This window comes from Temnothorax nylanderi, unplaced genomic scaffold (assembly GCF_030848795.1).
Source record: "Temnothorax nylanderi isolate EJ_2023f unplaced genomic scaffold, tnyl_v1.0 TNYL_tig0020_pilon, whole genome shotgun sequence".
Taxonomy (NCBI): domain Eukaryota; kingdom Metazoa; phylum Arthropoda; class Insecta; order Hymenoptera; family Formicidae; genus Temnothorax; species Temnothorax nylanderi.
Window position 1 is genome coordinate 1,070,660 of NW_027249082.1, and position 24,443 is coordinate 1,095,102.

General features: G+C 38.7%; 3 protein-coding genes and 1 long non-coding RNA gene across 22 annotated transcripts; 2 read left to right on the plus strand and 2 right to left on the minus strand.

The window, feature by feature from the left end:
- Positions 1 to 295: 295 nt before the first annotated feature.
- LOC139769170 (p53 apoptosis effector related to PMP-22) lies at positions 296 to 9,401 on the minus strand. Of its 3 annotated transcripts, XM_071700019.1 has the most exons (8): positions 8,591 to 8,646; positions 7,866 to 7,943; positions 7,371 to 7,700; positions 6,115 to 7,286; positions 5,799 to 5,985; positions 5,572 to 5,721; positions 5,418 to 5,480; positions 296 to 5,289 (listed from the first exon to the last, which is right to left on the minus strand). In XM_071700019.1, exons 4-8 carry the CDS (start codon positions 6,166 to 6,168, stop codon positions 5,075 to 5,077), a joined length of 669 nt encoding a protein of 222 aa, XP_071556120.1. In that variant the 5' UTR covers positions 6,169 to 7,286; positions 7,371 to 7,700; positions 7,866 to 7,943; positions 8,591 to 8,646; the 3' UTR covers positions 296 to 5,074. The 3 variants fall into 3 exon arrangements, with proteins under 3 accessions (XP_071556120.1, XP_071556121.1, XP_071556122.1); XM_071700020.1 differs by lacking the exons at positions 6,115 to 7,286; positions 7,371 to 7,700; positions 8,591 to 8,646 and adding an exon at positions 8,966 to 9,401; XM_071700021.1 differs by lacking the exons at positions 6,115 to 7,286; positions 7,371 to 7,700 and having other exon boundaries at positions 8,591 to 8,712.
- On the plus strand, positions 8,709 to 11,222 carry LOC139769177 (uncharacterized). 2 transcript variants are annotated; one of them, XR_011717493.1, is made up of 4 exons: positions 8,709 to 8,946; positions 9,690 to 9,949; positions 10,544 to 10,587; positions 10,792 to 11,222. It is a non-coding gene; the product is annotated as an uncharacterized lncRNA (long non-coding RNA). The 2 variants fall into 2 exon arrangements; XR_011717492.1 differs by lacking the exon at positions 8,709 to 8,946 and adding an exon at positions 9,498 to 9,614.
- Positions 11,074 to 19,623, minus strand: Crebb (Cyclic-AMP response element binding protein B). Of its 13 annotated transcripts, none has more exons than XM_071700008.1 (8): positions 19,482 to 19,623; positions 18,561 to 18,674; positions 17,764 to 17,913; positions 17,309 to 17,432; positions 15,374 to 15,463; positions 14,675 to 14,818; positions 14,204 to 14,273; positions 11,074 to 14,047 (listed from the first exon to the last, which is right to left on the minus strand). In XM_071700008.1, exons 2-8 carry the CDS (start codon positions 18,651 to 18,653, stop codon positions 13,903 to 13,905), a joined length of 816 nt encoding a protein of 271 aa, XP_071556109.1. In that variant the 5' UTR covers positions 18,654 to 18,674; positions 19,482 to 19,623; the 3' UTR covers positions 11,074 to 13,902. The 13 variants fall into 13 exon arrangements, with proteins under 13 accessions (XP_071556109.1, XP_071556103.1, XP_071556115.1 ...); XM_071700002.1 differs by having other exon boundaries at positions 18,462 to 18,674; XM_071700014.1 differs by lacking the exon at positions 19,482 to 19,623 and adding an exon at positions 19,259 to 19,385 and having other exon boundaries at positions 18,462 to 18,674.
- LOC139769172 (uncharacterized) lies at positions 19,402 to 24,402 on the plus strand. Of its 4 annotated transcripts, XM_071700026.1 has the most exons (6): positions 19,904 to 20,040; positions 20,402 to 20,533; positions 21,062 to 21,500; positions 23,523 to 23,627; positions 23,707 to 23,799; positions 23,872 to 24,402. In XM_071700026.1, exons 3-6 carry the CDS (start codon positions 21,269 to 21,271, stop codon positions 24,084 to 24,086), a joined length of 645 nt encoding a protein of 214 aa, XP_071556127.1. In that variant the 5' UTR covers positions 19,904 to 20,040; positions 20,402 to 20,533; positions 21,062 to 21,268; the 3' UTR covers positions 24,087 to 24,402. The 4 variants fall into 4 exon arrangements, with proteins under 4 accessions (XP_071556129.1, XP_071556128.1, XP_071556125.1 ...); XM_071700028.1 differs by lacking the exons at positions 19,904 to 20,040; positions 20,402 to 20,533 and adding an exon at positions 19,402 to 19,537; XM_071700027.1 differs by lacking the exon at positions 20,402 to 20,533 and having other exon boundaries at positions 19,873 to 20,006.
- The last annotated feature ends 41 nt before the right edge of the window (positions 24,403 to 24,443 follow it).

The following is a 24,443-nucleotide window of genomic DNA, read 5'->3' on the forward strand; positions in this document are numbered from 1 at the left end:
TACACTTTTCTTGTAACTTACGAGATATCTGAGAAAAACTGATTGTTTAAGAAATACTAAAAGTATGATTACTTAAAATGAGCTTTTTGGCGTTATAGTTGATCATATAGTTAAGCAAGAATAATTAACCAAGTCGAAAATGTAAAGGAAAAATTGGCAAAATTAGAGAAAGATTTAAGAGAAGCGAGGTAAAGCTAAAGACAACTTATAATTTTATGTGTCACGTAACACAAAAGCCATTTAACGAATCAGGATAATATAAATTTAATTAAAATTAAATATAATTAAAAACTAATTATTTAAGAATATTTTAATTAAAAGTTATATATAAAAAACTAACTTAAAAGAATTAAGATACACAGCACACAAAATTATAAGTAGAATCCTGACACGAATGTGATTGTAGATCGTCTAAAGTGGCTTTAGATAACATATACATAAATACACAGCGTCGTAGCTTTAACATTACATTTTTGTTCTTTGTACAATACAATACGTTAACATTGGAGTATGGCGCACAAATAATATATCGATTTATATTATATAGGATCCATATACTTATACGTGTAATGGTATACTTATTACGGCATACATACGAGTGAGATATGTATATGCTTTGAAGTACTATACAACTGTTGCCGTTGCTTGAGATGCATGCCTAAACGATCAGTGTAATCAAGTCAGCGACGATGCCGATATCTCCCCTTTACCCTCGCTCGTTACACACGGGCCGTTGTACAATTCTATCCCGACCGGCGAATAGAGTCGGAAAATGGCAAACCCGGTGACTACACAGAGCGGTCGCGATTCTGTCGACGATTTGCAAATGCCGGCGCGGCCGGCGAAAGAGAGATTCCAAATTCAAAAACTTACATATGTAAACTTACTTAAGTACGTAAACTTACATATCGCCGTTAATTACGTAGAGAAATCTATTTCGAAAACCTTAAATACTTAATCTATATAATCGATATTATTTAATTTTATTTTAAAAAGTCCATTCCGATATGTTTCACCGTAGATATAACAGATTTTTAGCTCGTTGCACTGAACGTGTTTTCTCTTTCTTTTTTTACATTTTTGCAAATAGACGACAGAATTACATACACACACACACACAGTCAGCATACGCACGACTGACATAACGGATTGTCTTATATGCTATGTGCATGTTTTATGATATATAGAAATCACGAATTCGTTTACATACACTCGATAATTCCTTTACTAACTCCTTATGTCGTAATATTGTTTCTTATATACGTTATAAAGTTCTACTACATACGCGGTAAAGTTGTTTAAGCGGTTAAAGAATAGAAAATCTACTGTATAAGCGGAATATAATGTAACAACATTGTACTCAATTCTTAATAGTCTCTTGAGTTTCTCTCATCTCCTTTTTTTTTTTTTCTTAATCGCGTCGGCCGAAAATATTTCAACAAACGTGCCACTCGCTGTCTGCTTTCGAAAGCATACAGAAATCGTATTGCGGTGTGGAATTCAATGCGTTCAACGTAGACCGTATACTCGCCGAGTACCGCAAACTGCACGCATCAGATTGCTACAACCACGAGTATATAACGCTATAAACTACACGTACTTATAAAATATTATATCTATATATATATATATATTTATTTATATATATATACACATATACGTATACGTATCTAATGCAAATAACGCAATAAATAACATCTGCCCGAGCTGCCTCCGTTCCATCCCTGCACTTAAGAAACGTGTCTTGTGCTTTATAATTAACTTAAAGGATACATGAGGTAATAAGTTCAAAGATACACGCTACGAACGATGGATATCGCTACGCTTCGCTTTGCAATGTAAGAACGTCGCCTTCGAGCGTTCGAAAGAGAACTCGCTGGCTTTGCGTGCCGCACAGGGTCCATATCTCTTTTTTTTTTTACCGATACGTACATACGCTACTACAGTCTTTGTTTCTTTTTTGTCGTAATGTTCGCGATCAAACGCCGTTGACAATATAAAACGGATGAGGATGACGATCGGTACACGTAATAACGATAAGCCTTAGTCGAGCTGTTCTCTATCACGCACGCTCATTTCCTTTCTTCTCGATGAATAATTAATGAAACACACCCACAAATGATTCGTAAGGCTCAAACGAGACTTGTACGCCACCTCAGCCCCATGCGCTATCGTTTTAAACGATAAATACTTAAAGAGCTGCTCAGTCTGCGATAAAGCCCCTTATCGTAAATGAGAGAAATTTACAGCCGTTACAACAATAAAATGTAAAAGCTAAAATTATGAAGCGCTTTATGTATAGCTTAGGTTCGTATCAAATCGGTATATATTAAGTAAATTATATTCCCTCCTCATGGTGTGTGCCCTCACGTTTACGCATATCGAAAATTTATGACATGCATAATAAAATTGGCAGATTTCAGTATAAATATATATATGTATATATTAGTAATATATGTGGATTATATGTAAAGTGAAAGAAAAGAGGAAAGAGGAGAAAAGGGGGAAGAAGAAAATAAAGATGATGTGTGTAATGTGTGTGTGCATAGAAATTAATAATAAATTACTAGCATCTATATAGTATGTACACTACATTTACAAAAAAATTTGATGAAAAAAATAGTACATACGACAACACATTGTCCTCTGGAGATTTTTCTTCGGTAAAAAACAAGAAATGTTAATAATACGTAATTAAAACGGCGACTGGAAAAAGATACGTAAGCAAATACATTATTTTTATATCTCATATAAAATAGTTTGAAAACCATTATAAGTGTACAACAATCCATGAAATCGTAGTTGTTTCCGCGCAAGAATATGCTGTAAGATAGAAAAAGAAAGCTTTTTTAAACGCATCTTTCTCAAAGTTGGACTTTTTTATGGTAAATTTTACATAATTTACACAGACATGTATCATTTTTTTCCCAGTCGTGGTGTTGCTTAAGAAAAATAGGGACAAATGTTGATGATAGGCCAATAACTTGTAAATATCTCCTCTTTGAATTATTTGAATTATTTTAAAAGTTTAGATTACAAATGCACAGACTATCCCAGCAGAAATATCCTGAACGTTTGGACGGTATTACTCGAGTGCTTTCAAACAGATTTCCATCTGCTTAGCAAAGTAGAGTATTAGAAAAAATGGCATTTGCGTTCAGCCTTCAAAGTTAGTAATGTTAGAGATATTCAGTAAAATAAATAATTGCAAAACTGATTTTCTACTATATATATATCTATATGTGATCACATTTTATCTTCACACTATTATATTTTTCTTAACAAATAAGACACTTTCATATACTTACTCGGTAAGCAAAGTGTTAATAATATTCTAGTAATAATAAGTGAAACAGGACCGATATATGAATCTAATTAATTTTATTCTAGTACTTTGGCAGCAAGATCTAGCAGAATACTGCAACAGATTGACGTCTTCGTGCTTTGTCAGCAGTGCCTGACAAACAAGAAGAAACCGAGCAGAATCTGTCATTTTTGTAACCATTTAAATAAAATACGTCATTTGAACGATTATACGAAAAGATAGATTCTGCACTCAATCTACCATCATATTCTGCTGGCAAATTCTATTATATTTCTGGTTTTCAACAGATTTAGCTATATCTCTTTCTATTTTTAATATCTACTAATAATTTCAAACTATCATTATTTTATTTAAAATCTCTTGAGTAACATATACTTTATGATATTTTTCCTGGGACAACCTGTACATATGAAATCAAGTTAATAAAACTAAGTCGAGTGTGTGATATGTTTATCATTGTAGAAGAGAATAGATTGCAAAGGATAACGAAGAAAATCGTTGTTGTAGAATAAATTAAATATAATTGTGTTACGTGTGTAGTTGTGTATTAGATAGCGTCCAGAACATTTGGATAGATCCTGATGTAAAGTTGATATTTTACCAATCAAAAATTTGATCGAGCATTATCTTATTAGGCAATGTCTTTGTATGCACTGTTAAAGTCTCAAAGTTACAGTTAAAAATGAAACAAAATGTATCAGTTTGAAATTAAAGAAAATTGAAGAATAAGGCTTTTTGGGGCCTCTAAAATTTAGAATTTTTAAATATTGGAATTGGAAGTATTGGAAGTAAAGCTAAGAAAAACGTTATTATTCATTTAATATAAAATGAACTTTAACTTAATCTTTTTCGATGAAAAAAGATGGAATTTAATCAAACTCTCACTAAGAACAAATTGAATCTGTGTATATGTATATGTGTTATTTGCGCGAAATAAACATGAAATCCATGTTGGAATTGTCTTTTGTCTCTCAGACTCGCGGTAACGAGTATGATACTCTTATTAATTTAGTTTATGGACAATAAATGCAGCGTCGTCATAACGTTATAAATTGTTACAATTTAAATTACAGTAAAAATATTATACAAGTGTGTGTATAAAATTGTCCAAAATCATGCAAAATGTAGGAAATACGAGAACAGAATCGAAGAATAATGGTCCCGAAATTGTCAGTATAAAAATTGACTTAAATAAGAAATAGCCAAAAACAAGACGATCGAAATGCGTACTTCTTTAACGAGATGTTATCCTACATCAAACTAATAGTAACTCGAATACACACCCATCTAATGAACAGATTACACCTACTTCAGATATTTTCAAACAACGACAATGAAAACCGACTGACGGATTCTTCGACTAATTTCCAGTCGATTGTTTCTTGCGAAACCTATTTCTTTTCCCATCTTAATTTTTAGCATTAAATATTTTTATAATAAAACTTCACCATTTGAAATTTCGTGAAGGATTAACTAAAGTTTTCTTATTTCGTTACTTGCGTATAAGATTATTCATTTTCGTATGTATTTAAAAAGCTGCCGATACTTCGATACTCGTGTATCGAGGAAATCCAGATCGGAGAATCCGTAAAGGTAGTTTCCCTTGCATTAGCTAAAAACGCCCTATCGAAAAAAAAACCATTCTTATAGGCTTGTATACCTTCTCGTATGCGCATGTGTCGAACTGTGAGAGCAGAAAGAGATGAAACAAATCACCTAGAGAACAACATCGGGCAGGGAGCAATGCCACTAGGCTAGCTGCGTTCCACCTCGTCCAGCGTGATGTCCCATGCCAATCATGGAACCGCCGCTTCCTATGTCATCGCGAACGGTTTTCTTTTCCTTATAGTAAATTTCTTCGCTTTCCTTCTCGCATAACAGCAGTACAGCTCCTCCGACCAGGAAGATTACCGCGCCCCAACCGACGCCGTACGCCCAACCGAATTCCCAGTTAGTACGATTTCCTGAAAAAAGAAATAACGTATCTTATATAAATTCGACTGTAAATATGTGCGCAGAACAATATAGTCTTTCGTCTTTCCTTTTCTTTTGATTTAATCAAATCCATACGAGAGACGTATCGAAAGCTTACCGAGATTCAGTTCTGCCGCAAAACATATGGGATATATGATCAGCGCTATTAGGAGGGACACCACTGAAACACACATACAGATGTAAGATGTACAGTTAACAGAAGATGAGACAAAAAGAGAGAGGCAGAAACGAGGCGCTCGTATAACACTCACGTGCAATGGCCATGCAGAACACTGCAAATCTATAATATTTGTGCTTGTCCCTGTGATCCTGCGTGCGCAAACCCAGACCGGTGAGGATCGTCGCGGCGATGTCCGTCAGAAGACACACCACGCACAAGGCCGCAGCTGCCTTTATGTAGGCTGCAAGATAAAACGTGGAATTACAATCCGAATGGACATCAGGCGAGAGCGGTTAGCGAGGAGGAAACGAATGGTACCGCTGTCCCTAGCTGGGTAGCATCCCGGGGGATCGGGCATGTTGAAGGGCAGCGGCGTTGGGGCACCTTCCTCGATGCAGTGGGCGAACAAGCCCTGTCTCCATCCCAGGGCCATCAGCCAGTCGGTCGACGCCAGGCCCATTATCATCAGCAGCACCACTATGATCCCGCATATAAACGCGATCACCTGCAAGAAGACGAGGGGGGTGAACAAAGCGACGTCTGCGGGGGTCCGTCGACCACTGCTTAAATTCCGCTGTCGCGGAATCGGGATATCGAGAGGAGGAGACGCTTCCCTCGGGGAGAGACACGGTACCTGCGCGATCTCGTTGCCGCCCATGTGATCCTCGGCGACCGTGTACATAATCATTTCACTTCACGAGTCCGCGATCACGATTCCGTGGAAACGAACACACGCGCAAGTCGGCGGCGACCGGTCAGGACGAGGGGGGCAGTTCCTCCTCCGCGGCGTTCCTTCAAAGACGTAAACGCGACGACGACGACGACGACGACGACACGCTTCTTCCAGGGCAACGCGCACGAGACATCGTCCGCCACCACGGCGCTCTTTAAACGTCGGCAATCTCCACGGAGTCGCGAAAACCCACCCTCCGTTTCTCTCTTTCCCGAAAGGGCACCGAGATACGCGCGTCGCGTGGGCTAGCGTGGGCCGAAGGGTTCCGCGCGGCGATCGTGGGTTCGTGCGGCTGGTGGGGGGGCGGGGAGGAAGGGTTGATTAACGGGCGCGCGGGTCAATGGCTCTCGTCGCGCCGGCGGGCCCCGCAACGTATTGTCGGACGAGGGCAACCCCCTGTAACGCGCCGCGCTGGAGTTGCTCCTTTTTTTTTGTCTATCTCTACTCCTTTTTTTTCCCTTCTTCTCGCTTCTTTTTAGCGGGGCGGACGGATCGCAGATCGATGGCAGTGTTCCAGGTCGTAGCCCCCTCCCCTCCTTCGCGACGCGAACGATTTTTAATGACCGTGATAGTTGCACGGAAGGAGGGAAAGGGAGGGAAGCGCGTCTCAAGCGGGAGCGACTGACTCTCCGCGACTGGGATTGGGAGAGGGAGGCAATCGGATTCCAGGTTCCAGGGAGGCTGCGCCCATCAGCGCCCATTAAAGGTCGCGGCGCAGCGCGCGCGAGCGCCAATCTCTGCCCGCTCTCCCGCTCTTCCTTCGCCCTTTCTTTCTCTTCGATATTTTTATTTCCTTTCCCTCTCCCTCTCTCTCTCTCTCTCTCTCTCCCGTTCCATTTGCCTCTCTCTTTCACGTTCTTCTAATCGCCCATAATTCTGTCCTTGCATAGGACTATTCGTGTCCTTTTCGAATATGAGTTATATTTATTTCGTCTCTTTGCAAGATGCATAAACTCCAAATTTTTTACAATCCATATGTGTCGTTACATTAACACTGCGCGGATCCCGTGTTTTTGGAGCGTTCACCCGGACACCCTGAGACTTTTAAGTCCAAAAAGTTTTCGAAAAGGTTTCTGTGTTACAAATAAATTTATAAAAATTCATGTCATCTTTAAATATCAATCTTTAAGGTTTCAAAAAGTGATTTCTATACTTACATAGGTCGGAACTGTTGCGATTTTTTTTTCCTATTTCCGTGGGAATCGTAAATAAAAAATCGACCGTGCCTTAAAAGGCCCACGGTCCGCGCAGTGTTAAACTTTATTTCTCCATAATTCTGGTTCATCTTTCCATTGGAACACTCAAGTGCAAATTGAAATTGAAGCCTCAAAGTTCTTTTCGCTGTGCATATGAATCTGTCATTCTGCAGTCATAGTTGCACTGTATCATTTTATATTAGCTTCTTTATGTCATCCTTTGCAGAAATGTATTCCTTCTTAATTACACTTTAAAATCAATTTTATTATTTATTCTCAGGTATTACAATTCTGTAAGATTCAATATTGGTAACTTACAGAAAAATAATCTTACATTCGACACAAAATTTTGCTTCAAAATCTTGTAACACACGGAGACTGGTATATGCACGATTCATGGGAAAATTCTGTTTGCAGTAAAAAGAGAATGCGCTTTGATTAAAACTTTGAACTTACCTTGAGTGGCCTGGTCACGGTAAGGGTTTCGATAGTGGTCGTTTGAGGCATTGTCTTTGCTTTTTTATTTGCACTTGGCTGTAATCAAGAAGAAAGAACTCGTAACTAAAAGAAAAGAAAGAAACATGGTGCAAAGAAAAATTTGGCATAAACATTTTTCAAATTATCGTGCTTAAAGAAAGAGAAAAACCTCCTCGAGACAGGGCAGAGTGCGTTTAAAGAATCAAAGATAAAACTTGCTTCAACATATTCGACCAAAGACAAATGTCTAACGTTATCTCTTAGGACATCCATGGGTTCCAAAAGATGTATAAAAAGAAGGATGCTTTACACCGTCAAGTATAGTATTTAATTACAGTCTTACATTGGAAGTCTAACATAAACTTTGAATGGCACTTTTATTCTCATCATTCATATGTGTACGGAATTAAACATACAGTTTGATAATGCACCAGTATCAAGCCTAATATTTAATTCTACATATTTTCTATGCAGTCAAATCCCTGATTGGCTTAAATTCAAACCACAAGAGATCCCAAAAGCTAGGAGAAGAATAAAAAGAAGAATCGAGAAGCTGCTGATAAATTGTCTCTCTGAGAGATACCGCTTCGACAACATTCCACATGTGATTCATCCAGAAGCCATCTGTGTTTACATAATGTTAATCAGTCAAAGTATTTGTCTGCATTGTCCGTTCAGCATTACATCCTACGTTTCAATCGCACCTTCTGCGCTCGCTCTCTTCATTCTTCTCCCATCCAAAGATGGGAGAAGGTTCGACCAAGTTCGAATCCACCTCGAATGCAGAAGGTACGATCGAAAGGTACACCCCTAGCGCCTTCTTCCCCCACACAAATCGGAGTAACCGTCGTATCGGCGAAGCGATGGACATCAGTCAAACATCAGTAAACAATACACCGAAGTCATTCGCGTGACGCGACAAGCTGGAATCCCTCAACCGACCGGATGAAGGGTACGAGGCATCGAAAGACCCACGTTTCAAGCGAGCGATCTCGACTCGCGCGTCGAGAGGAAAAGCGAGCCGATTGGAAAAGATTGTTCTCGCGGGGGATAGTTATATGTGAGCACGTTACTACTACCTTTCAGAAAGAAACCTCTGTCCGTCCCACTGCACGTGCCATCGGCACGCGAGGTATCGGTTTTCGAGGATACGCGAACCGCCAGGTGATTTATTCCGGGAGGACCCAGAGCACGAATCCTGAACGGGATTCAGGCCTCTCTGTCGCGAAAGACTTGCGCGCGTTATAATCGTTTCTTCTTCGGTATTTACCGTCGCGATCCCGAACACGCCATGATCACTCGTCGACCACCGCGGTTCGCGGAGGAATCAATTCACGGAGGCTTTATAGAGATTCTCGTAAGCGAGTCGACGGAAGAGTGTAATTCGTGATTGCTCTGTGATCATATTTAACGTCTGGCCGACGCCTCGCAGACCCGATGAGTCATTTTAAGATAATTCCGTATTTTGTCATACGAGCCATTCGTGAATGACCAAACGCCGTACCACGGTCGTCCGCACTGGCCTGCACTCAGAGTGCAGTGGTGCACTACTCCCGCTCTACTCCGCACCGGAGGTGCACCCTAATGGCTGCACTAGTTTGCACTAGTTCGGAGTTTATCTCTGTTTATTCTTTTACTCCACATTGGAAGGAAAAAGATAAAGGATATATGACACAACTGTTGAGTGTCGTCTTATCAACACGCTACGCTGATTTGTTAGGTCTAAAAGTAAGAGCCAATCACGTTCGATTGCTACTGAGCGGTTTGTTCTCCTGAACGCGGCCATTTTCTTTGACCAATCAGAAACTGGTCCGAGATGCGAGAAGGAACATGGCTCCTCCCATGGTAGAAGATACTTACATCATGTTCCTGCTTCCTGCCATTTCGATTTGATCCCGAGTCGCCGAATGTTGAAGCCGGCAGCGACGAGCAGCAAGCCAGCAACGATGAAACCAGATGAAACGTGGTGCGGGCACGTGCGGGAGGTTTACACGACGAGGAATTGCAAGAGATAAAAGAATCCTAACGGTATCGACACGCTTGAGAGGATATTATAACGACAGGTGATTTTCACACGCGGCGCCTGTGGCTATCGCTTAATTGAAGCACGATTTGAGCGTAAAGAATCCTGGTTTCTCGAAAGCTCGTACACGCCGCGATTTGTAATCCACGTACATCCACTGCAATCGTCCGTCTTAACGTAATATGCACGCTCGCGATAAATTTCAATTCTTATCGTTAAGTTGGAGATATACTTATTATTAATATTAATCGATCTTGCGATTATACTTGAGCCCGTTTTAGAAGATCTACTTAATTCCTATCAGAAATTCTATTTTTTCATTTTACGTGCCACGTGTTTTAATGTACGTATGTACGTAACGTATATTTCAATATATATTTTTTACTCGAGTCCCTTTTAGATCTGTAATTTGTATCGGAATTCAAGATAGAATTCTATTTGTAAATTTTGCGTGTGTATCTCTTGTATGGCATCAGGAATCTTTTATGCTCGAATAACATGATGAGTTTTACCGAGTATGAAGTCGTGATTATATTTGTACATGCACTACCAACTGAGGCATTTCGTGTTAATTTATATTCGTCGAGACAGAGCTCGAACATGTAAATTAATTACGCTAATACTTATTTTTCAGGATTACGATGCCAAGGTGAATACCGCATTCTGTTAAACAAATTGGTGAGAATCCGTTATAAATTGCACATATCTTAATATACATAAGTTTAATTAACAGGATGATATGTTATGCGTATGAAATAACAGGATAAAAATTTACCCTATTTTGATTATTTTTACATGCACTACCAACTGACGTAGATAAAACTTCTTTCATAAAAAATATTGCTGTTGAAAACTCCACTAATATATATTGCATTTTTGCAGGGAAAAAAGAAATGTATCTGCGTGGATGAAAATAATGGCAAAAGTCTAGCGATGGACGGTGTAAGTATGTGTGTATACATAAACTGTACAAAAAAGAGTACATCAAAAACTAATGAGACTGATTTGCATAATGTTTTTTTGTAATTAATCATATGTAATTAGAAATTAAATTAAAAATGTTTACACACGCCTTACAGTTAACACGGTCAGTTTTGTATTTTAAATATAACAAAAGGAATTGGACAAGTACATTGCGATGCAGGGAAAATACTTTGAGATTAGTTGAAAGATTAAATAAATATTTTATTAAAAATTAAATTTGTCTCGTTATCCTTTGATACACTCTTGTACATATATAAGAATAACTGTTGCTGCGTGTTACAATCAATATATTATGTGTTTGTATAATAAATATTAAAGATGCATCTGTATATTTTTCTCCTAAACAACCTTATACATGTAATAAGAAATAAAGTATAGTTTTATCATACAAGAGAAAGAAAGAGATTATTAGGTCGATGCTCATCAAGAAACATATTGCGGAATTAAAAGTCAACAGAAGTAAGTTGACTAGTTTCAGTCATGCTCGTCGAATTGTAGAGGTGCAAATGAAGCAACGAAAGCTCATAATTAAGAAATACACTTAATATTGCACCAGGTTTCTCTACAATAGAGTAAAGCTTTCTATTTCTTTGCTGAGTAACGTTCATCAGGAGATATATAAAAGTTAATGAAAATATGCACTTGTTTGTACTACTCTTCAAAAACATAAAGGCTTTATAAATCTAGTAAGCAAAGTAAAAATAAATATAAAAAATTTGATAATGCAGTGGCGGCAATGAAATGCACATGTAAAGGATACGGCACATTTATTATCTCTAATGATTCTTTCGTCTGTTTTCTTTTCTTCTTTTTTTTAAGCATTGTTTCATAAATTGACAATGTTCATTATGCACGTTAGCATTACAAAACTACGAAGAATTAAGATGGACCGATAAAATACGAAATTCTAAACGATGCGTCCGGCGTCGAATTTCTGGGTACGTACTACTTTGTTATAAACAATTTTCGTATCATTGTATGTATTAAAAAACGTGTCGGTGGGCATATCTCTTTTTTTTGCGATAACACGCCATACGATGAATTTAAGAGATTGCGCCCATAAAGTAACAACTGAAACTCAAAACACGTCATCAACTGCAACGACTTTTGTTAAAAAAATTATGTTCTTTATTTGGATCTTTTAACGCTACCTCTTCATGGTAAAACCACGCGTATCGTTCACAATACATTGCGCATTGTCAGTAATGTGTCATTAATTGGTTTTCGACTCGACGATAATGAGATTACGTGGGAACACGAGTTTCCAAAAAATAATACAATTCTCGTGATAGAGTTGCGTGTGTCAAGTACATAAAACTATATTAATAATATACTTTAAAAATATCATATATAATATATATATATATATCTACCCATATTTACCTACAACATAATTTCCTTCATACGTATATACATACATATGCATATGTTGCGCGTTTCTTCTTTTGTATCCAACATATGTATATGTATATCACAAATATCGTAAATCTTCAAGGCACTCCAGATGTATATTACATTCATATTTTACAAGTTGTGTTGTTCAGCGTTTAATGAACGGGGCATTCTGACGAGACGATAAAACAGGATTACACTTTACTCGTTTTAAAAGCGACGTAATACCGCTCTTCGCGCACGTTTATACAGCAAACGAAAAAGGCGATGCAGGCATTATGAGAACGAGAGATATCTTCTTTTTTTTTTCCTTATATCACTCGAATGTCTCGTATAACTACTTTTACAATTTTTCCTACGTCGATGCCAAGATTCTTTTGTAAAGCATTCGATTTTAAAGCGACTTCATTAGAAGCGTTCTTTTTCAAGCATATGTTTCAATTTTTTTGTGAAACTAGACATATATGGGGTCTGTTTTCTATGGTTAAATTGGCTGCACTAGTTTCGAGTTTATCTCTTTTAAAAAGATGAACTCTGAACTAGCGCAGCCAGTTCAGCAACAGAAAACAGACCCATGGTTTTATTTTGCGACAGATCGTATATTAAGACCTATTTACGGTAGATGGAAGCGCGTCTCGCCATGGCACGATTTTTACACGCACAGAAAACCGTTCGTATTATTTATGTCGAAAGGAAATGGTATTGTAACGCTCAGCGAGTAGATCATTTTTGTCCATTTCCTTACGTTGTGAAATGATTACATCATGTTATATAGTCGATCTCAAATTATTATAGAAACATCAGATCTGATTGCGCCAAATATATGCAGCAATATAACGACATTGCAAAATGTTGTCACAGAATAAATTAGGTTTTTTTGAAAAATAATTTATTCTTTTTATAGACAAATTATTTTCTTAAACGATGAGGATACGAAAGAGATATTTCATTTTTCTTCAATCTATTTATCAACAAATGTTTGTAAATCTATCACAAATATGTCGAACATTGTCTGTTACGCAATTGTAAGCCACGGCACGTCTTGTGGAAATATTTACATAAGAATTTTCACGCAGATAGTCGAAACGCTATTTCTAGCGCACAAACGCTTCCATATATAGATATATATATCTTTTTCTATATACTATAGAGAAATAAACTGTAACGTGTCATAACGAAGCAGGACACGCTTTCATCTATTATAAACGGTCGGTAGACAATGATGCTAAACAAACACGAATATAATTTGTCAGTTATTACCGTAATCTAACTGTTCCATAGTCTGTAAGATCGAAATTTCGAGTACGCGAATTCAACTTCGAGTGAACCGCGCGCTGTGTTTATCCAAAATAGAGACTGATGTATTGCCTACGTGTTTGCTGCCTCCGTGTCCCATATAACTTTGGCTTCCCGCTTTAGTAACAGCAAGTTTCACAAGCCTTCGTATTTCATACTTAAATACAGTATGTTACAGAGAAATATCTATAAGAATGCATGTACATCACCATCGCTTACCCCTAGCAACATTTAGGATAATGTACACAAACAAGACATGTACAGGTTCATCGACTGGATAATAGTTTTGATACACTGTCGCGCAGGCTTTAAACACCAATCTCAGTCGGTTTTCTGCTGATATAATTCTTTTAACGACTTCAGTTCGTCGATTAGCGTCTGATTTCTGTTCTCCAGCACCGCAACACGATTTTCTAAGCACTTTATATATTCCTTCTTCTTTCTTCTACATTCACGCGCCGCCTCTCTGTACACATTAAAAATAGAGATAAGAATAATCTCCGTCGCTAAGGGATTTTCATCTTTTCTCATGTATGTGTAGTATAGGGAAAATCCTGTGTATCTGTATTGTATGAAATACAGATATAACTTTGTATGTGACAAGTCTATTCTTATCGCTCACCTGTTCTTAAGCAACCTCAGCTCTCTCTTTCGTGCCGCATCTTCCACTACAACCCCGTGGCCTGTATAAGCTGGAACATTGCAAGAGACTGCACTTTCCAAATTTTTGCGTTATGTGTGTCAAAATTCTACATGATTTTTTTTTTACTAGGCAGCTTATTTTATTTTGTTCACTAAGAATGTATTTATGAAGAGGATGTACAATTTAGAAAATACGTATCAAATAGTATTATCATTAATTTATATATTATCCCGTATTATTGTAAATTTATAAAGAGTAATATATTAATATATTAGTATGTCACTCCCTATGTAATAATATAGAATTACTCTTTGAAAAGTAATGAATCGCACCACATGTAAAACAATATATACATTACAACAATGTATTATTGGCACAATACAATATTGTAATATAATATAAACAAAGCTGTCTCAAGACTTTCTGATAGGAAATGATGCAAAAGCACACCTGGGACAAAAAATTGAGTGTCCTGGCCCTGTGCATACTGCACTATAGCTCCACCCGCTGTCGCCGCATTGCTCATAGTTAACGTGTGAAGCCCCGGAACACCCTCCCCTTGGGTCGCAATTTGAATAGTACCGGCAGGAATTACTGTAAAACAAATTATATCGGAAATATAAACGCACACATATATTCTTCCAAAACAAAAAAAAAACAGGAAAAATAATATCCTCCAATTAAACGATACGTGCCGTGCATCGATAACTGGAAATGATTGTCTGCGTTGAAAAAGATTTTATATGCGTGATACACAGTGATATCGTGATTTCTGCAATATCTCGTATAAGAGAGAATTCCTCGAGTTTTCGGCGCCTCTTTTTTTTTGTTCCGTCGAGCGATCCGAATGACGAGTCTATATCGATATCATCCCATAAGCAAGAATGCCACACCAAGCGAGTATCGTGAGAAATGATATACCACGTTTAGGCAGTACACACAGGGATGGAAGACAATTGTAAAATGTGAATGGTTTCAGATTTTTGTTTTTTTTTCTTGTCTTTCTTTTTCTTTTATTTTTTCATTCAAGTACTCCTCTAACATCATCTCCCTCGGTATGCAGAAGAATACAAGAGCTACGTATGTGGACAGCCTGTGGAACGTAATACAGCCAGGAAAGATACGTAAAAGGAAGATAAAGTAACCAACCTGTTTGGTAATGGAGCGAATGGGAAGACACTTCACTGTCCACGTTAGAATCACACTCGGAGGATGATTCTAAGGGGGGCAAACGACCGTCTGCAACACCGAATCAACCCAAACCCCCATTACAATTAGATCGTAACCGGTGCCGTTAAACGTGTGTGCGTCATTCTATGTACAATGTACTATGTATCACTTTCTCTTTTTCTCTTCCTTTTTTTTTTTCAAGAGCGCCAAATCGTACTAATATCCTTATTAATCGCAATTAAATAAATATATTCTAAATTACTTGCAAGTATCTGCATCCAGAAAGTAAGAACAATAACATAGCGACAAATGCGAAAAGAACAAAATGGAATTTCATCGTGTGATCATGATTTATTAAGCTATTTCCTTTCTGGCTGCTGATTATACGACATATATTTATCGTTGCGTTGCGTGCAGTCAACTCATACAAAAAGGAAATAGGAAATACGAAAAAACGTTCGTCAAGGATAATTAGCTCTCAAATATTAAACGAAAAGATAATTAAATTCCGAAGAGGAATAACATAGAAACCAGCAATTAATTTGGCGTAAGTGGCTCACACATAAAACAATGTGAATTACTTTGTGAAAACGATGCATCTTATATAATTATTTTATTTCCTCACATTAAGTTGTAACAAGGATATACGAGGTGTATCAATAATGGGAAAGGAGTGGGCCGATACTGTTTACGATTTCATGCAGTAAGATTACAATTAATTTATTTAAGAAATTAATTCGATTTAAGATGTTAGTGGTTACTCTTGCCCGGCATTTTAAATATATATTTCTCGTTATATACTATGTTCTTTTTTTAAATCAAACGTCGACATTTGTGTCTAATATTATCGTCGTAATTGCACTTACCTTTTAATACACCATGTGTACGTGAGAATTAATTAAATTTAACGTAAATGTCAACCCGATAATTACAGTGACATTTAATGCTCCGTGGTGTATCGCGGTGGACATGAGTGTATTCGCCGATAAATCTTTGAAAAATCGTCTTTTTCGAATCAAGGTGGGCGATAGCTTTAAGCTTACGTTCGTCAAACTTTCATTACAGTTTTGTATAAGGAATTTTACTTTTTCCAACCGTAAATTTCTTTTCATATTAACGTTAGGTGTTAAGGTAATGGGGTCAGAGAAACTATCTGCACAAACCTCCTTCCAAAATCTCCAATTTCTTATAATCTTAATAATAATCTCCCATGTCTGCTTTTAAAGTTAATTTACCGTTCGCAACGTTGTATAATATTGTACGAGCTTGGTATGGCATACTTCTCTTATATACTCGGCGTAAAGTATATAAAAAAGGTATCGTAATACAGGCATCTTACTTGACCACGCGTTAAAACTAATTACGCCTTAAAGGATCTTATATTACTTATTTGCAGTTTAAACTAAGAAAAGATCCAGAAGGCTTTAGCACAAAAAATATTCATTATACCGTACCTGCTAATAATATACATATTTGAGAGACAAAATTACGTAACAATATAATTTAAAAAGGGGAAAAAGGATATTTATGTTAATTTCAATGGCACCAGATAATCTCGCGATTGAAATTCTTTATACGATTCCAAGATACAAATATAGAAATTAATATTTAAATTGTATATTTCTTTCATACAGTCGTGTTATCGATTTGTATGAACTGACATGCACGTTAACGTCCTACGTGATTGACCAACATGCGCGAATTATTTACTTTCAATATTTATCTTATAACTTTGCATTCGCGGCGAATCGCAAGGCAAGTTACGCGGATGATACAATTGGTTCGCAACGCGCGGGAAACAAACGGAGGATTATATATTCTCTATATCGCGACAGTGAATTTCTATCGTGCGATAGAATGTCTACGAACACGTTTCGAAATAAGTTTATCTAAGGTGGAACGTCATTGTCTTACCTGTAATTTCCCCTCCACCTAAATCGTTGAGAATCTTTCTATAAGACGGTCGTCTGGTTAGAATATTCCTCTTCTTGGGTGAATCCTCGTCTGAGAAACTGTCGTCGCTGCCAGTTTCAACGACCTTAACAAAGAGCAAGATATCCAAATTTTAATGTGCTCCGTTATTTAAATTATTCCCTACTTTTATACATATGTATTGATATGTATAACTGCGAGTCACACATTTTCGTACTGATAAAAATCCAGGTACTGTCTGAACGATGTGTCTTTAGGTTGAAGCGTTAAGCGGGGACCACACACTTCTGCACAACGCATAATGCGTAAGCATAAGAAAATTGATTGGTCCATATACATGTGCATAAGGATCAATCAATTTTCTTATGCTTATGCATTATGCGTTATGCAAAAGTCTGTGTTTTCCACTTTATAAAAAGTTGATATGTCTGACTCACCTGAAGCGTCTGCAAACTGCCTTGCGCAGTTTGTATAACGGAATTGGGTTTGCTAACCAGGATAACGTTCCCTTTGGAGAGGGTGACGGGCTGTATGTTCGTGGCGGTTTGTATCACGGACTGTTGATTGGGTTGTATGACCGATTGCACCTGTACAAGGATCAGGTGAAATGTCAAATATTACAGACGGTTAAGTTAATTACTGTATCGTTAAAATCAGTTGAAAATCACAATACACATGATCATTATTCCTTATACGTACAAAGTATATACATATTGCACTGCGTGGAACAATATCCCTTATTAATAACCGGTGCTACGATAGAAAGGAATAATGTACATGTCGTTTGTTGTGTGCCGTGAGAAAAGTGGGAACTTATTTGCATGAAATTTCAAACATACACCCAAAAAAACGTACGGCCAACGTATGCCTCTTACAAAATGTCACATTCACAGGAAGTACTCCCAACGTCCTACAATTCTAAGGATGAGAGGGTGATCTTGGGAAGACGCCGTGCGCTTCCCAAGACGCCAACCAGCATTATGCAAGACCGGATTGTTCAGGTTGCACTTACATCACAGAGAGAGAGAAACAATAAAACGGTAGTAAAAGGACAAATGAACGGTATGCGCATGCTCCGAAATAAAGAGAAAGACAAATTATCGGACATAGATACACAGGAGAGCCTCCTGTATACCTGTGTTGTTCCCGACGAGGGTAGCGTCAGTTGCACAATGCTGGTAGAAGCTACCAGGTGATGAGTTTGCTGCTGATGCGTTCTATCGAGAGATTGTACCGAGGTTGCGATTGCTGGTGCTGCGTCGCCGCTCTGGGAGCCCTGGGACAACGGATCGACGGCTGATCCATTTTCCTCGACCATACTTTCCATAGCCCGGCTACCTCGCGAGCTCTGCAACATAAAGCGCTCTGTAATACGAACATTTGATGGATATCTCCGTAAAGAAAGAGAAATCTCAATGCCGTTAAACGTTGATTCGCGCGAACGACGGCGATTGTTACGAACACCCGATCGCGACACGACCGGAATCTTTGAGTCGGGAGAGTTCGACGAAACGCGAGTTGTTTAAACTTCCCGCCAACGAGCGGGATGACTGCTACTGCGTCATTTACATAAGCGGAGCTAAAAATAATACGGGGTAGGAAGGGGGGAGGGGGACAATAAACACGCGCTCGAGATAATCTCTCTCTTTCTCTCTCTCTCTCTCACTCTCTCGTTCGACGGAGAGAATTGCCATCCGGGTGAACGGCGAGGGTAACCCTCGATCCCGCACACGTCCCCCCCCGGAAACGCGGGTCGCGGTAACCCGCGCGGCAGATTCCCCTCTCTCCCCCAGGTCGCGGATGTCAGGGACAGCGGGGACACACGGGCCGCAAAACCCACCTCGTGTCCGCCGTCGGGAGAGTAACGCGGACGCGCGCGGTCTCTCTCCCGCGCGGCCGTCGGGTCGCCATATTTCGCGCGGCGATCCTCACGTTGAGCGGAGCGGAGCACAGCAGACGAGCGTGGAGAACGATGCGTGTGCGTCGCGAGGGAGAGAGCGTAGCGCGACGGCGGCGGCGGCGACGACGATGACGAGGTGGACGCGCGCGTTTTCCCGTATCTCCGTCTCGCGCGCGCGATCCCGGCGGCGACGCGAGGAGCGCGCGCTGGTCCACGGGCCCGCGATTGTTATTATTCTCCAGCTGGGGCACTTACCAGTTACGTATTTCTCGTCACCAAGTTTGCTGCAATCGGAGTGGGCAGTCGGGCAGGTACGTAGCAGCCACGTCAAAACTCCAGTGGCTTCGTCACTGGTGGAGCCCGCGACCTCTGAGTTGCGCGTCACGCTCAAGATGGCAGTCGCCGTCGTGATCGCTGCTGCCGCCACTGCTGCCGCGCCTGCTGCTGCCCTGCTGCTGCCAATGCTCCTGCTCCTGCTCCTGCTCCTGCTCCCGCTGTTCGCTGATGCTGACGCTGACGCTGATGTTGCTGTTGTTGCTGATGCAGACTCGCGCTCTCCCTCCGCCCTCCGATCCCTCATAATCTGATTTCTACGTTCTGCGCGCGTCATATGGGCGATTGCGGATTCAATCGCGAGCGACGGCGATTCCCGCGATTCGTTCTGTCGCGCTCTGTCGCTCCCTCTTTCGCTCCTTCTCTCTCTTTCCTCCCATCGCGCGCTCCTCATTCGCTCTCCGTCGTTCTTGCTCGCTCGCTTCGCTCGTTTTACAAAAGAAATGCGTGAGATATTACGCAAAAACGTATTACGTAAAAAGTAATTGCATTGTAGATTGTAAATTGCAGGCTTTCGGAAACTTGTATCGAATGGAAAAACTGATTGTTAATTATACATCTGTTGTATTTTAAGTGCACAAAGTGCACAAAAAAGGACAGCCGTTTAGTTTTAGGCCTGTTCGTTTTCAAAGCTACTTCTCTTACACGGTTCATCTTTCCTCTTTTTCTTTTCATGTTGGAGAGAAAAGGAGAACTGATAAAAAGATGAACAGGCCTAATAGCATTGAATTATATATCGTGCCTTTATTTTCTCTCTACGTGTCCGATGAACAATATATTATTGCGATGCAAAGTCCGAATTTTATTCGAGTTTAATCGGAACTTCCTTTCTCTTTCTAAAGCAGGGTACAGAAATTAACAGAAATAATACTCAAAACGCTCGTCTATACTTACTGCACTCTATGGACGAGACTGCTCCGGCTCCCCGGGTTGGAGGGGAGCGGGAGAATTCAAGAGTTCATCCTTGCCCGCCCGTTCGTATTTCGCGCGACACCACCTATTCTCGAAAAATATCGCATACGATATGTCAGGAATATCACACTCTGCAACCAATAGCACACTTGCAAAGTGTGATTTTCTAGTGACATTCCTAAAATATCGTATGCGATATTTTTCGAGAATAGGAGCCCTACTATGCTTGAAAAATATCGCATACGATATGTCAGGGGTCCGTTCCGTTTCACGCATATGCGCGCATTTATCTATAGCATACGTAATGCTAGGTCTACAATGCGAGTCGCAAAGTCGTGAGTCGCAAGAATTGACCAATCACAGTCGAATTTGAGGAGAATAATCGACTGTGATTGGTCAATTCTTGCGACTCACGACTTTGCGAATCGCATTGTAGACCCAGCATAACGTTTACTATAGAAAATGCGCGAATATGCGTGAAACGGAACGGACCCCAGGAATATCACACTCTGCAACCAATAGCATACTTGCAAAGTGTAATTTTCTAGTGACATTCCTAAAATATCATATGCGATATTTTTCGAAAATAGGATCTTTAGAACCCCAGCAGAATACAAAAGTGGCACAGCTCGCACGTGGTTCGCATTTCGTCTGACTTCGCCGGAGATTCACAATCGAGAGGGAAGAGCCGGAAGAGCAGAGGAGGACAGTTATTCAGAAGTTATTATATTACGAAACGATATCTCTGACGAGATTTGACATCAAGTATTAGGACTAAACAGAGCTAAAAAGTAAATATGGGACGATTACGTTGCTTCGATATTACGAGCGTTGCCTTTATCGGGATGTTATTCTTCGCCGGAGTCGCGGCAGAAGCTATGGCCTTCAAGCTATGGCCCTCCAGCTCCAAAGATGGCCAGGACGAACCACTCGTCGCTGTCGCGGAAGAAGCGACTGGTCAAGATGCGATAACATCGCTGAAATCGAACTTATCGGACCTCATCGGGACGCACAGTACTTTAGCAACACGTGAGTATGCAAAATCATGCAAACGTATTGATGAAAACAATATTTATGTATTGTTGCCACAAACATTGCGTAAACATATAAATCGTAGCTCGTCTAGGATTCGTATTTATGGGGTTTTTACAGCAAAAATATGTAAATTTTGTTGCTGCAAACTGCTGCAAACTGTTTGCAGAAACAATATGTAAATTAACAATTAGTTAATAATGTTCGCCTTATATAAAACAATTTAATTTAAATAAGAGGGCTGGCGAACAAGCAAGGTCTTTGTGCTAAAATTATTTTAACCCTAATCCCTCCAATCATGCATTTCCGTGTCCCACGTGTTTCTGCGGTTACACGTTGCGCGGAAAATACATGCCATGTGACTTCAGCCTAACGGTCGTTCGTTCCGGGAAACCAACTTCTTCTTCTTATTTTATATTGGCTCTTGCCGCTTTTCAGCGGACAATACGGCCAGATTTGCCACTGTTTGTTTAACAAAGTCTGAATCACTAATTGCTTAGCAAAATCTAAGTGGAATTTACTGGAAGTCTGAGTGCAAATTGTGATTGCATCAGCAATCTTAAAAAATTATTCAGGACACAACACGTCCGAACATATCCCGACGAGACTTTTCCCGGGAAACCAACGATCATGGGATAATTCCCCCCCCCCCCCTAAAAAAGTTATGGTAGGGAACATCAGGTAGAAATTTCAGAGCCATAGTTCATTTGTTCTCGAAACGACAAAGGGCTCAGACACAATGAGAAAAATAAGGAATAAGATAAAGGAATAAGGAATAAGGCATGTTGTATCTCACTTTAATGTATGTGTACTGAAGTGAGATGCGACATTCCCTTATTCCTTAATCTTATTCCTTATTTTTGTCATTGTGTCTGAGCCCAAACAATCAAAATCGCGTTGGGACACAAAAGTGCATGGTTGGAGGATTAAGCCCCTTGCACAATGCCAGGCAACAGGCAATAGGAACAGGGAATAGACATCAGAAATCATGTATAAATGCAGAATAAACAGTGACACAGGCAATAGACACAAAGTTTCCGTCACGTTCGAAATTCTGTGCCTATTGCCTGTTGCCAACCAATCATAGCATTCGAATCTTTTAGGTTGTAATTAACGATTTTTAGGCATAAAAGTATAAAGATATTATAATAATTTTTGTGGAATTTTTCAAAGCTATTAACATACTGAAAAACGCGTAGGACACGAAAGTGCATAATTGGAGGAATTAAGTGGCGGAAAAAACGTTGGAGGGATTAGGGTTAATATAAACAATACAAATAAACAAACGTTTTGGCCTTAAATATGGCCTTGATTATTTAATTTCAACGACCAAGGTTATTGTTTTTCTCACACTGATGAAGGCCATATTTAGGGCCAAAACGTTTGTTTATTTGTATTGTTTATATTAAAGTAATTTGAAGACCTTACTTGTTCGCCAGCCCTCTTATTTAAATTAATATGTAAATTATTTTAATCAATAATATGTAAACTGTACACCAATAATGAAACCTCCGGGCATAAACTGTTGCTGGAAAAATGACAAATATTGAATAAACCGTTGCTTGAAACAAATTCAATATTATTGCTGAGCATTTGCTGACGCAGCTAGCTTCCCAGATAGCACAGATAATCATTATGAACTCAAAAAGGATTCGTTCTAAAATTCTTTTTGAGTTCATAACGATCATCTGTGCTATCTGGATTTATATACATATTACTGCGCAACGCTAGTCACAAATTTACGGACATATTTCGTAAAAATATGACAGACGTTTTGCTATCTGAATATTTTATACTGTATTTAACTCGAAAGCTTGTAATTCTGTGTAATATGAGAAAAATAGGCTATATTACTATACTTCGCAAATTTCTACTTAATGCATAATTATAATTCTCCAACTAATGTGTAAATCATATTGAAATTTCTTGCCGGTAAATGTTTGTTAAATGTATAAAATGCCTGTATAAAAAAATGCATATATATATGTGTAAGTATGTAAATATATAAATATTTTCTAGGTGAATATAATATGGAAGCGTATAATGATGATTGTAAATGCATTAAACATAACTGTGAATGCTGTAAGCGTTTAGAATGGGATGCAATCTCTATGTACGGAAAGTGTGAGTATATAATTACTTGTAATCCGTACTGTAAACTATAATAATTACTTAATACTAATATATTCCAATGTTGATACAGTATGCGTAAATACAACTTATTTAGAGAACGACGGGATCTCCCTCTCAATGACATATGACAACTTTACGATTTATAATAACAAGACAGTTTCAGGTAACATTTGATTACAAGCGAGATGTGTGCTGTAGTGTCGTATTTCAATGAACAGAATATAAATTTTTTTAGCTACAAATCTACCGCCTATTTGCTTCGAAGGGGACATTATAGACGCGGTGGACGTTGAAGTTTGCTTGCATATTGATATTTACGGTATAAACTATAAATCCGATAAATGTCACATATGCTTCGGGATTACAGGAAGGATAATGAAACTTATTTCTACAATTTCTAAAATAAAATTAGGTTGCATCCAAGCTGAATCATGTAAGACAATAGAATAAACAGAAAATAAGTTGTCACCATTTAAAGTGAATCTTTCTGGTATAAACTAAGTAACGTAAAATCAAATTTATTTCAAAGACAATCTAAGAAATATAAATATCTAAGTAATATTCTTTTATTTTCATGCCCTATCATAATGATTAAGTTTTGATTAATGGATCACAATGTTTTTTATATACCTATTTGAAAAAGTATATATACGTGTATGTGTTCGTGTAAGCAAAGTAAAGCTATAATTATATTTTAAAATGTAATTGTAAACATTACATTGTAATCTTATAGATCTGAAATACACGTTACTAATTGAATAACTGATTATGTATTACAAATGTTTTGTACATTATACTCCATTGGTT